Below are 14,670 nucleotides of genomic sequence, written 5' to 3' on the forward strand. Positions count from 1 at the left end.
TTGAGAAAGAAATTTAATTTGCTTGACTACTTCTCATCAAGACATATCTCTCATATAGTTGGAATCAAATCTTCATTGATGACTCATCAAAACACGAGTCAAGTTCATTGCCTACATTCTGAGTGCTAAGATTGGAAGGAACAAAATGCTTAATATAGGAATACTAAAAGAATGAAAACCTTAAACTTGTTGGATTTTTAAATACAAACTATGTAGGTTGCAAAGACTAATTTTTGAAATTTTGGTTATTTCCCAATCTTGGATTTGTCATATTTCCATGGAGTTATAGAAAGAACCTAATGTTGCACTATCATATAATTAAGTAAACAATATAGCTCAAAAAACTCCTTGAGGACCTTCAACAACCATAAGCTCATCCCATGATTATGGATTGTGATAATCATAGTGTGTTAAAATGCCCAATAATTTATTGTTCCATGTGCTTGCACAAAACATATTATCACTTAAATTCTTGAACATACACTTAGCACGAAAAATTAAGTTAGTTTATATTTCAACCAATATGCAGCTTTAATATTTCTACTCTAAATATTTTGAGTATAGATAAATTGTTATACTTTTGAGAGGACATTGGTTTTAAATATTCTTTATTTGTACATGAATAGAGAACAAGCCCATTTGTTACACATGACCTCCATCATCTAGTTGTTATGTGATGAAATAAATTTTATGAAAGAATATTAAATGTATAAACTCTATTTGTAACAAACAGTATCTACAAAACCATAACCATCTATTTCTATTTCTTATTTTAAAAATATACAAATTCCTAAATAAAATGTAGAAAATACCCTCCAATTTCTATGAATTTATGCTTCCTCCTATAAATGAAACTTTTGCTCTTTAACCAATTTTGTTTTTATTTCCTGTTGTTTCTTAACCTTTCTGATAATACGTTCTTTCTCCCAGCCAGTTTATAGTTGTTCATATCTCGACCTTATGTGTTTTTTGGTTCATTGGTCAAACATGGAGTTGCGTGTCTTTCCAGCAAGATGTTTTCTTTTAAATAATTTTGAAATGACTAAAAAAAATTTTCAACTTGTTTTACGACTATAGTTTAATTCTTTATTCGTACTACAGCTGTAAAAGGTTTGCGAATTTAAAAAAGGTGGGAGTATCAGACCATATCATTTCTTTTGGGTATTCCTATCAAGCACATGATATTATCCTCAATAATTTTGGACAGCTGTTAAAGTGTCCAAAATTCTGAAAATAAAGAGAGAAGAATAACTTCGTCTGAAAACAAAGACACCTAAACATAGCAAATATCTATTCAATATCACAGAGATAGATAGCCTACATAAAGCACTCAAGGCGAACTGGAGACACCATGGGTTGCTGTTTCTCCAAGCCTACAGAGTCACCTGTTCAGAAGCCTGCTATTAAGAAACCGCTGCATTCACAGCCATCTATTCAGAAGCCGCCACCTTCACAGCCACCTGTCCAGCCATTGCCACCTTCAAAGCCACCTGTTCAGCCACTTCCTCCTTCACAGTCACCTATTCAGCAGCCACCATATTCACAGTCACATGTTCAGCCACCACCAGTTCAGCAGCTGCAACCAGTTCAGCAGAGCCCACCTGTTCAGACACAGCCTTTGCAGCCGCCTATTCAAAAGCTGCTCTCTTCACAGCCATCTATTGAGCCATGGAAGCCCATTTATCCAGACTATGCAGGTATGCACATACAGATACTACTTTTCCTATTTAAATCTCAAATTTGCATCAGCTTTTAAAATTTTGCTTGTGAATTAATAATTCTTTCGTTGTCTCATCGCCAGTTGGGATTCAACAGCAGAAGAAAGAAGTAATGAAGTTGCTCGACATGGAAAGAGAAAACGGGCTCTCATTGGCGGTGGTTATATATGGATTTGGGGGCATAGGAAAGACCACGCTCGCCACTGCTGTGATTGCGGACTTAGATCTCACACAGTACAGCTCCTCGGGAGTTGAAATCCATGCAGACCGGTCAAGGAATGACATAAGATCATTGCAACGGCAAATATTGAAAGACGCCTTCCCAGCGTATACTTATCGCAGGAATTTAATGTTCACAAATAGTGCAGAAGGTCGGGATCATCTCACCAGCGCTTTCCAAGCCCAAGGAAGCAAGCCCGTATTTCTGTTTATTGACAACTCTCTTCAAGCAGAGGACTTGCAAGAGCTTTTCCCAAAAAGATTAGCAGGCCTTCCGAAGCGGAGCAGAATAGTGCTCACAACTCGAAATCTGGGAGTCACGGATATGCTCCTAGCCGCCGGCCTTGAACGTCGTGACTATCCTGTGGGTACTCTACCCGACCAAGATGCCCTCAAAATTTTGTTCAAGGAGGAAAACATCAGAGGCAGAGATAACATGCAAAAAGTCCTGAAGATTTGTGATGGGATTCCGTTAGTGTTAGAAATTGTTGGTGCTCGTTTGCGTAAGCAGAATTACATGGTAGAGAGATGTACTCAAATATTTGAAGCTTTGGAATCAGGAGAGGATGTCAAAGAAGAAAATCTGAGTCAGCGTATGGTGACTTCTGTGTATAATGAGCTGGCACCGTCTACGCGAGATGCATTTTTGGATATTTGCTGTTTCTTTGCTAACTGGTGTCGTCGTGATGTAGAGTACATTGTTGGCGCTCAGGACGTCACAGCTCTTCGGGAGGCGGCATTGATGAAGATTTCCAGCAAGGATGAGTTGATTGTCCATGACATCATTCGAGCAAAAGGGCGAAGCTTGTCTAAAAGCAATCGAATTCTTGATATGCAGTCCTGGAGGGAAATATCACATGATGATCAAGTATGTTATAATTGCATTTGTAATTTTGTATACAGTTACAGGATTAATAAATAATTGCTGCATCTTTCTTTAGTAGAATTATTGAAATACGTTCCCTCTTTGCAGAAGCTCAAGCAAATCAAGGGGGTTTGGCTCGGCAAGCAGGAGTCTGAATCTGGGCATGAAGTTGATGAGAAGCAATTGCATTCATTGAAAAATTCGTTGAGAGTTCTTTGTTTGGAAAGCCACATAAAAATATCAGGATCAAGCCAAAAATCAACTGAATTCAAGGAACTTAGATTCCTCCGTCTGGGTGGTGACATTTCATCTTTATGGCCAGCGAATTTGGAGTCGCTTGAGCGATTGACTGTGTTCCATGGCCCTGTCTATAAGGATGGTGTCACTGTATATCAGGCAAGTCTTCACTGCTAATTCAATTTATTTTTCTCTTTAATGGATTGTTTAGATTCCGAAAAAATTCCTTATAATAGAATCACAACATGGATGCAGCCGCCCAAGAACCTACGGGTGATGAGAGCCACTGCACAGTCTCACTTCGAGGGATCCAAACCGGGAAAAATTATTCCAAATTCTTCTTTAGAAGAATTGGATTTAAGAGAATTGAGAAGTCTCCAGAAATTTCCGGAAAAGCTGGATCACTTAACTGCCCTGAAGATCTTGATACTAGATAAGTGGGACAAAATGCAAGAGCTGCCTGAGCAGGTATGTGGGCTGCGTTCATTAAAAAGATTGAGCATTTGTGGTGGAAATTCCTTGAGAAATCTGCCAAAATTGTTTCCCCAGTTAAGTTCGTTACAGGAGTTGATGTTAACAAGGTGTAAGCAATTGGAAGAATTGCCCTCGACTTTTGGAGATCTGGCTTCTCTGAAACAGTTGAATTTGGCAGAATGTAGCAACTTAAAAGAATTGCCCTTGAGCTTTGGGAAATTAAGCTCCTTGAAGGTCTTAAATTTAGATAGCTGCTCTAAATTAGAAACCTTCCCTTCCAGCTTTTGGGAACTCAGGTCTTTAACAGAATTGAGATGTAGCTGTTTGGAACTGAAAGAATTGCCTTCAAACATTGAAAAGCTTATTTCTTTGAGACTTTTAGATTTAAGTTATTGCACGAAATTGAAAAGCTTGCCTTCCGGTGTAGTAAAACTCCGCTCACTCAAAGTATTGAATCTATTGGTTTGCTATTACTTAGAAGAAGTGCCTTCCACCATTGGGGAACTTCCATCACTTACAAAAATAGATTTAAGAGGATGTCGCAATTTGAGAGAATGTCCAGCTGCTCTTAGGCGAACGAAACAAGGACGGATCGTTTGGCTGCCGGACGACCTAATGGACTAGTCCAAGCACTTTGTATACCGTCAATATTTATCATGTGCATGTAATTATGTAAGGCTGTCTTTTCATACTACAGAGAATGAAATACGAGTTCGTGTACACTACATTATAATTCACATTTGTAAAGTGTAAAAGTTCTGAATAGATTTTTAACGTGTAAAAGTGCTGAATAGATTTTTAACGTGTAAAAGTTGATGTAGAGAATGTCTGATAATAATTCAAGAAAGTTAAGTTATTAAATAAAAATAAAATAATTTTATTTTTTATTATTCATATATAGGCTGGGTGGTAGGAGAGGGGCGAATTTGTATATGTGAATATTTATTTAGTTTTTATTTGTTTGAGTAAAATAATTTAATACAGTTGTATGTCAATAAATGATACAATTATGTGTAAAATTGTAATAATTTTTTTAACCTATATCAATCATTTTTTACAATTTTTGCATATTTTGATCATATCTTATTCATTTATGTATATTTGCCATTTGTTTTTTTTAAATATTTTAATATTGAGTGCAAATCTCATCTTTTAACTTTCTAAAATTCAAATTCAAATTTCTGGAATCTAACATGCTCCACTAACTATTTTGAGCCAACAAAATAAATATGTATGATTTTTCTGCTATGTGTTAGTATTGAGAGACATCCAATTTAATTATTTGACATTCTATTATATTTGAATAATCTCTCATATGACTTACATGCAAGTATAGGTTCTCCTTCAAATAAACATAATCAAACTGCAATACATTAATTATAATGAGAATACAAACCAATTATATTGGTGAATAATGATGCCTAGGTGGCAACCTACTTTATGTGATGTAGAGAATATTAAGAAATTCTAAGACATATTAGCAAATCATTTTTGTTAGAGGGCATATTTTACTCTCCATGTTTTTTTAATAGGATTTACTTTTCTTCTTTATGAGGTGCATTGTAGTTGGGTAACTCATTAGGCCTTGTTGTTGGGATTGATTCTTCTATCTCAACTAAGCTATGCTTAAGCAAGGATTTTGATTCATGTTCATGTGTATGTGGCAACTTGGTTAGGTGGAAAGTTCATTAGAGAGGTAGTTAGGTTGTTGATATATTTGAATGAATCTTTCCCTCCACAATTGAGAATTTAGTTGCTTAAATTCTTCCTAATATTCACATGAAATCCTAATTCACGTAGTTCTTATGTTTATGTGTTGAATTTTAATTTATGTGTTGTTTCAATTTCATTTAGTTTCTTGTCTCATTTATACAAATTTCACATGAGTAATAGATTGTGGATATATATGAATTCAGGTTTCTACATCCTGCAAATAATGTTGAGACATAAGACATAGATAATAACATAAATAATGAAAATGAGATATCTCGCACAATCATGTTTTTTGGGCCGCTAATATCTAGATAATGCTAGATCTTCCACACCTCCTTCTACACCCCACTAATTTATTTTGTTTTTCAGGAGTATGTTCCAACATCTAACTAGTATGATCTATTATATATCACAAGTAATGTTATATGCACATGAACAACTTAATTGCTCATTAATATCTATGTCAATATAACATATGTAGAAAATAAATCTCTCTTTAGTTTTTATACTATATATCAATAATATTTAGATTTTGCAATTTCATTGAAGATGACAAATAAAATGTTGATTGAAGAATTATGACACGTCATTTTACAATTCATCGTTGCACCTCAAAACGATCAATTTTATGATATGTTATACCATCAAATGATTCATTTGGTGTAGTTAGATTTATCATGTATTAGCTAATAATTATTTATTTAATTACTAGTATATTATCCTCTACACTTAAGCTAAACTAAGGCATTTAATAATATTGTAGGTATTTAATAATTATTCTAATTATTTTAATTACACATTATCCCTTTAGGGTTTCTTTAGGGTTGCATAATATCCTTTTATAAGGATCATATCTTTATTCATTCCCTCTCTTAATGATAATATTTTTCTTTAGAACCATTATTGATTTTTTGCCTCCATTCTTCTCTTGTGACAGGTATTTTACTTGCAAGTGTTTTTGCTACTTGTTCCTGATTTTTCAGAAGATATTTTGGAGGATAGGGTTTCAAGATTTTTAGAGTTTTTATTTTGAATCTGGGGTGCTTCTTTGTTTTTGGGAATTTCGGGCTCAATGGACCTCACTGTTGATCTCAGGACACCCAAAAACCCCATTTTCATATAATTTTTAGGTTAATTTTAAGACGTTGTGTAATCCATCAAAGAGCTAGAATTAAGGAAAACTGGGGATGGATACCCCGATCAAACTATGCAGTATGAAGAGGCAAATGGCTTTTGAAGGGTCTATTACCAGAGCTCGCCTAAAGCGTATCATGCAACTTCCCCATACCTTAGTGATTGATGTGGTTGAGAGCATCTTGGACCTGGAATTTCTCACAAATTCAGATAGAACTAGGGCAAACATGGATGTGGCCACCATGTTTCTGATTGTGACGGTTACATTGTCTAGAAATTGTGAGGATACAAGTGCTCTATGTAAAGAGGTCTTCATTGCCTCTATATTGGGTGATCTGGAGTGGGTCTTAGTCAACATTGACAACGAATGGACTATCCCTCAACCACAGCACTATGATATTCTCATTCAAAACAATAGGTCAGTTCCCAGATTCCCTATCATCTCCATGGGTGGTGAGTCCTTCACCAGGGAAAGGATTGAGGCAATCAATAGAAATGTCAACTTTCTACTCTACTTGTTTCATGTGCGACACCCTCCAATATCCACTTGGTTCAAGACTTCCTCAAGGCTGAAGGCCTGGTTTTGGATGATGAGAATGCTTCTACCTCTCCTTCGGAGTCGGAGTGAGTAGGCTCGGCCCTCAGTGTATGCATAGGACCATTTTTGATAGAAAAATAGTGTTATTTTTGTAGGTGATAATCTTGTCACTAAATGTTAGGATTATACTGGTGACCCAAGTAGTTTACTATATCTAGTAAAACAGGGTTTTATCTTTAGTTAACAAAGATTGGGGTAAAGATAGTAACTAGTATCGAATCTTAAAGACAAACTTAAGTGACCTACGGGACATTAAATTAGTTTGTTTTAATGGTTAATCTTAAAAAAGTTACGAAGACTAAATAGGCATGATGGATTCTAAACCATCTAGACTTTGAGAGCTCTTAGTCCCACTTTTTATCTTCACATAGAGAACACAATCAAAGAATTAGTATTGCACCATCTAAATACATTTTTTTTAGATGTTGTTGCATATTTCTCTATTACTTTTAACGTTTGATTTCATTCAATTGACTTGGTAATAGATCTTTGATTAAGAGAGAATCCACTATAAAATAATTTTTTTAATTTTGTATATAGAAACCTTCCAATTTCAAGATAGGGATTATGAAAAATTTAGATAGGGAAAATGAAATAGCACACTACCAAATCTAATTGACAAATAAATAAAGTGAAGCCAAGGCAAAATAGTTAAAAGGTTAAAATGAGGTCAGTGGATAGTTAAATTATGTGGAACACACTTGTAATAATATTGTTCACTTTATTAATATTATTTAAATTGATAAAAATTTATTCAAGCATTAGAGGAAACTATGAATTTTTGAAAATTGAATTTCATAGATTTTTTCTATATATAAATTATTAAATAATTTAAATGGAAATTAGAGGTATAGTTTAAAAGCATTTATTTAATAGTTTAACTATGTACAAGAGTAATACTAAAATATAATTTCTTACTCAAATAATCTTGGCTAGCATGTTAGCTTGAAATACATATGCACATACATAGAAACATATATAAACACATGCATATACACATATAATTATTTTGATAAAGGCTTGATAGATGAAACCAAAGTAAAGTGATGATAAATATTTTAGGATAAAACCTAATCATTCATGCATTATTGTTTTCTTATTCATGGAATGGAAAAGAAGAGGTGGAATATCTTGACAATAAGACATTAAGAAATTTAAGGGGAGATATTGGTTGGAATAAAGATAAATTTACAAGTTTGACGGATTTAGTTGGAATTTTGAAAGGGTGGATTGGTCAATCCATGTTAAGTTGAAATCCCATAAAGGTGTCTTAATGGAGGCCAGTGTTGGAAACCCATAAGGGAACCAAGAACTATGTCCATGATGATTAACCTGCAAGCAATGAAGGTCATAAAAGGATGTAGACAATGGAGTCAAGATACAACCAAACATTTTATTTTACTTTTAGATGTTCACATTTGGATGAGTTTGAGTCTAAGGTCATCTCTTTATACCTTGAGACATTATAATTTCATTTCAATATATCACATATATAAGTTAAGATATAAAATACAATATAAATAGTGCTTATATGCGTTAGATATATAAGATTGGAGATATAGAAAATAAATATATACATATTTAATAAAGTATATAATCACTAGAACATATTCATTATAATTTTGAGATGCATAAAAGATTTTAAGTTCATCATTTTTAGAAAAAGGTGTATACTTAGGAGGTTTAGGGTAACATCTACAACCTTCAATTTAGTCTTCATGCTTAACTATTTCACATTATAGATGAATCTAAAAAACTAATCTTCAATTCAAAATATCAAATTTCTATTAAATTGAAAGTAATCTTTCATTCTTTGATATTAACAACACTCTTTTTATTTATTTTTATTTTATTTTTCAATTGCATTTCAAAATACATTGAATCTTAATTAAGCATTGTTGTCCCCACCATGAAAGAATATGGAGAAAATGTTTAGAGGTCAAACATTTATTTTTAAGTATAAAGATGTTGGTTTAATTATTTATTCTTATAGGATATAATTACACTTTACTTAAGTTGACTGAGGATAATGCATCTCATCGTAGTTTAGATATGAGACACTTAGGGAAGTGTGCACATAGGGATGATGCTTGTAGGAGAAATTCCACCTTTTGTGGTCTTATCTTGCTGTTACATTCCACATTCAGTGGGTGATCCACCTCTTGTGGAATATTATATTATTTCTCCTACCTACCCCTACTTTTTCTTACCTAACCTTGTTTCTCATTGAGCTACATGTCATGATTGTGTGCTCACATATCCACTTGGCCTTGCCTATATAAGTAGACCCATATTCATTGTATTGGTTAATCCAGTTGATCACTTTTGCATATTGATGAGAATATAGTTTGTTCTTCTCAAACTATTGTCTCTCTTTTCTATGCTTTTCATTGTGCCCTTGATCTTGGCAAAATATCACATGGTATCAGAGCCATTGGCACTTCATTGATTGGTTTTGGGAGACATCTTGTAAGGTTTCTAATTTTGGATCTAAGGTACTGCATGTTTTGGAGGCACCCTAGAGCTTTTTTTACCTCACCATTGCGTCTGGGAGGCCGTTTCCATAAAAAATGAGTATAAACTCATCCATATTTGGCGAAAGTCAAATTTTGGGTGTTGGAGGAATTTTTTACCCAATTCGGGTAGTATAGTACGGATTTTCAAAAAATATAATTTTTTATTCTAAGAAAAATTTAATTTGATTTATTTGAAAATTCAAAGATTTTTTTTATTAAAAAAAATATTGTAAAATTTTTTCAAAAAAACTCATTTTATATTCAAGGGGGTTACTATGACCCCACCCCCCGTGCTTCATACCCTATACCCTCCATATTTTTCGTAGGCCCCGCAGACCATACCTATCAGTCGATGATGTCATCATCTTACGAATCCTTGTGACGATGTAGTCTTGGCTCCCTCGGTGCGTTGTCCCGGCTCCCCCTCATCTCCTGGCTCCTCGACGACAACCTTGTCCCAGTGCCCAGTGGTGGTGTTGTTTCGGATCCCGATTCCCTAGCGGTGACTTGCAACTCTATCCTCCTAGCGACAACCTTCAGCTCCAGTCATCCTAGTGAACCACCATGCAGACGTCAGCGACAACGCAACGCCACGCGAGCTCCACACAGCCTACCTTGTCGGCAGAAACCTCAACGCCCACATCATCTGGACCATATAGTATGGCCTATACAATCAATGAGCCTCATCACCATCCGTACATTGCCACGTCAGTTTTCGTATAGTCAGCAGGGAGGTGCAACATTGTTTTTACAAGAATACGACCATCAAATTTAACATAGTGAAGTGCTAATGACAACCTCCGTTAGCGCCATTTTTGAAAAATTTAGACCCCTCACCATTAAGCAGTTTGATTGTTTGGGTCAACTTTGAAGGCCCATAACTTGTTCAATTTTGCTGCTTTTTGGGAGCAAATTTTTTAATTTGGGCTAATTTTTCGTGCTCTCCACAGTGGTGTGGTTATTTTCTGATTTTGCTGAATAGGTTTTTCAAAATTTGCAGTTTCTCTCAGCAATACCTGTCCAATCCTCAATTTTGCAACTTCAAAGGCTTTGTTTGGGCTCATAATCTATCATCAGTTTGCAGATATTTTGAGTGGATATTGTACTTTCAGAAATTAGTCCTTTTTGGCTTACTTAGGATTTATAATTTTCTTGGCTCTTAGTTTAGATCTCTTGCATTATTGGTTGAGTCTCTTTTTGCCTATTTAAGGTAGTTGTAAAATTGAAATCAGAAGCCTACTTTGCCTATTTTTCTAGTTGCCCATTGTACACGCACTAAGTATAAAGTGCCAAATCATCGTTTTTGGGGGGGTTCTTTGATTGAGTGAATTTGGGGGGCTATCTTGTGTGATTGTACCTTTCTTTCCTTGTGCTCTTTCATTTTTGTTTCTACGGGTCCTCATAAATTTCAACCTTTAACTACACATAACTATGCATCTTGGAAAGTAAAAGCATGGAGTAAACTAATGGGAAAAGGACTCACATATTAATTACATAGATGGAACAATAGCAACACTAGTTGATCCTAAGGCTGATCCTAATTCTCAATTAGAATGGTTCACTAAAAATTGCATGGCTCTTGGAACTTTGCATAAGAATGTATCAAATGACCTCATTTTTCACATTGAGAAGTGTACTACAATCAAAGAGGCTTGAGATATCTTTCAGAAACTGTATGGTCAAGTTGATGAAGTCAGAGGCTAAAAGATTGATAATGATCTCACCAACTTGGATCCCAAGAGTTTTGATACAATCCAAGATTATGTCACCAAGGCAAATGAGCTAAGAGCAAAGCTTAAGGATTATTGAATTGACAAAAAGGATGCTCAATTGACATTCAACTTGTTGGACAAGATTTCACCCAAATATGTAGTATTTGTTTCTAGCTTCCAAACACATCACTTGATAGTGGGGAGTTCCTCTACTATGCCTTTATTTGATCCTTTCACAGAAATGTTGATGTTGGAACAATCTAAGTTGTTGTACACGGGGATTCTCAAGTCTTCAAAGTCCAAGACTTTGGTGGCTAATCAAGGGAGTAAAGGGAGTCAAGGCAAAGATTCCAACAAGAAGAAAAATAAATCTAAGTCAAAGCCACAACAGGAAAAAGGACACTCATCCTCTCCATCACAAGGAGATTTTTCATCCTCTTCCAAGAAGGGGAATCCACCTAAGAAGGAAAAACCAACTTGTTCTTATTGCAAGAAGTATGGTCATGATGAGCATCGATGCCACACTAAGAAAGTTGATGAGTTGATAAATCTCCTTAAGAAGAATAATATCAATTTTCCATCCACCTACAACAAGAAGGACTCATCTCCTTCCACTTCCTCATAGTCTAAGGGAAAAGGGCAATCATTTTTGGCTACAACAGGTTCTTCACAGTAGTGGATACTTGACTTGGGTGCCTCTTCTCACATGGGTTCTACAAAGGAGCAATTTTCTTCATTGGAGACATCTAAGGTACCTCACATTTACATAGGTGATGATACACAAGTTGAGGTAGAAGGGAAAGGTTTGGTTGCTATAGATGATGGAACATTTGAGAATGTTCTTTATGTTCCTAAGTTGTCTACCAATCTTCACTCTATCTACCAAATCACTCACTATGGGAATGGGAAAAAGGTTGAGGTTACACCTGATTTAGTTGTGCTAAAAAAACTTGATAATGATGCCTTGGTAGTAGTGGGACAAGTCAATGACACTTCAAGGCTTTATTCATTCTCCCACTTTGTACCAAGTTATCCTTCTATGGCCTTGCTTACTCATTTAAATTCAGAAAGTAAGCTATGGTATGAGAGGTTTGGTCACCTCAACTACTGCTATCTTTAGTAGCTCAGCACTAAAGACATGGTCATAGGTCCACCTTGAATCAGTTTTTCAGAGGGTGTATGTTCAGGATGTTCAATGGGCAAGCATCTCGAGGAGAAGTTTGGAAAGGGAAAAGCTTGGAGAGATTTGGAAGTTCTTCAACTCGTTCACAAAAATGTAGCAAGACCATTTCTATCACCTTCATTTAGTAGGGCTCGCTATGTCCTAACTTTCATTGATGACTACTCCCGCTTCACTTGGGTCTATTTTCTTGTTCATAAGAGTGAAGTGTTTGACATATTTATAGACTTCAAGGCTCATGTGGAGAAGCAATCATGGAAAGTGGTCAAGATCCTTCACACAGAGAATGGAAAGGATTATGTGAACAAAAGACTTGAGGATTTTTGTACATTTGAGGGGATTGATCTTGAAAATTCAGTTGCCTACACTCCACAATAGAATGGAGTTGCAAAATGTAATAATAGAACTCTCAAGGAAATGGCTAGTTGTATGATACATGCACATTCTCTTGATCTCACCTTTTGGGAAAAGGCTATCAGTTGTGCTACACACATCCAAAATCAGGTTCCTCACAAATCTTTGATGGGTATTATTCCTTTTGAGGCTTGAGCTGGTAGGAAACTGATTGTGAGATATTTTAGAGTCTTTGGATGTCCAGCATGGGCTCACATTCCTCCACAGAAATGCAAGGCATTGGAACGTCAGAGTCACATTCCTCCACAGAAACGCAAGGCATATCGATTAATGGATTTTTAGGAAAGCTCCCCTAGCTTAGCCTCACTTCCTCCTCTACCTTAGTCCATTGTGGATAGTGATTTAGATGATGAGACTCTTTCAATTCTGACTCGCAGGGTTACACCTCCACTAGGTCCACTAGCAGTTGAGGAGCCATGTCCTCCATGTCCACCTAAACCTCATTGGGCTCGACAGACACTTGAGTTTGCGGGTTCTCTTGTTGGAGATCCTTTAGATACATGGTGGACTCGATCACAGAATCAGGACCTTCCACATGCATACATTGCTACCGCCTCTGATCCATAGACATTTTAGGAAGCATCAGGGGTTTCCGAGTGGGACCATGCTATGGAGGAAGAGTATAGTTCCTTGATGAGGAACAACACTTGGGAGTTAATCCCTCTCCCTAAGGGGAGAAATATGGTTCGATGTAAGTGGATCTGTCAGACCAAGTTTACAGCGGATGGTAGTGTGGATAAGTATAAGGCTCGACTTGTTGCGAAAGGTTTCTCATAGGTTCCAGGTGTTGAGTATACTGAGACCTTTGTGCCAGTAGCCAAGATGAAATCCATTCGCTTAACACTTTCTACTGCAGCAGCTCATGGTTGGGTTGTCCATCAGATGGATGTGAAGAGCAATTTCCTTCATGGGACCTTCATGAGGAGATATATATGGAGTAGCCACAGGGTTTCATCTAGGATTCTTCATTGGTTTTTTGATTGAGGAAATCTCTCTATGGCATTAAGAAGGCCCCTGGGGCTTGGTACGCCAAGATGTATTCCTTCCTTCTCTTAGCAGGGTTCACCAGTGTCATTTCGATCTGAATATCTACATTTTGCTATAGGATGATTCACACTTGATACTTGTGCTCTATGTTGATGATTTGATTATTATAGGGAGCACCTCATCCATCATTAGTGATGTCAAATATACTTTGCATGATAGATTTGCAATGACTAACTTGGGTCTTTTGCACAACTTTCTTGCAATAGAGATTTCATAGTTACCTTTCGAGATTAAAATTTCACAACACTTGATCTACTTGCACACTTTCATATGGTTGATTGTAAGCCTACATCGACTCCCTTTCTTTCAAGAGTCAAGCTTGAGGCTAAGTTCTCTTCTCCACCAGTTGATGCCACATTGTATCATCATCTTGTGGGTAGTCTCATCTACTTGACTCACACACGCCTTGAAATTTCATTTGCGGTTGGCATGGTTTCCCACTTCATGTAGGAACTAGATGAGCTTCATTGGAAGGCCGCCAAACGCATCCTACACTACATCCAGGGTACACATCATTATGGGATTCACTATGCAGCAAGCACATGACTTCGCTTGGTTAGATACATAGAGTCTAATTGCGCTGGCAATCTTGATGATCGTAAGTCTACTTCTGGTTACAACTTCCACCTTGGTTTGAGCCCCATTTATTGGCAAAGCAAGAAGTAGCATGATATTTCTCTCTCTTCGACTGAGACTGAGTATCGAGGGGTTGTTAATGCAATAACTGAGACTATTTGGCTTCAGTATATTCTCAAAGAGTTTGGGTTCTCCACTCCACGACCAACACTTCTGCATTGTAACAATCAGAGTGCTATTGCAATCTCAAAGAATCCAGTTCAACAT

The 14,670-nt window shown here is 36.2% G+C and overlaps 1 protein-coding gene across 1 annotated transcript; it reads left to right on the forward strand.

The window, feature by feature from the left end:
- The first annotated feature begins 1,351 nt into the window (after positions 1-1,351).
- On the forward strand, positions 1,352-4,228 carry LOC131027698 (disease resistance protein RPV1). The gene is made up of 4 exons (XM_059209496.1): positions 1,352-1,697; positions 1,802-2,805; positions 2,911-3,198; positions 3,295-4,228. The coding sequence occupies exons 1-4, from the start codon at positions 1,352-1,354 to the stop codon at positions 4,135-4,137; spliced, it is 2,481 nt and encodes an 826-aa protein (XP_059065479.1). The 3' UTR covers positions 4,138-4,228.
- Positions 4,229-14,670: the final 10,442 nt, after the last annotated feature.

This window comes from Cryptomeria japonica, chromosome 8 (genome assembly GCF_030272615.1).
Source record: "Cryptomeria japonica chromosome 8, Sugi_1.0, whole genome shotgun sequence".
NCBI classification, from domain to species: Eukaryota; Viridiplantae; Streptophyta; class Pinopsida; order Cupressales; family Cupressaceae; genus Cryptomeria; species Cryptomeria japonica.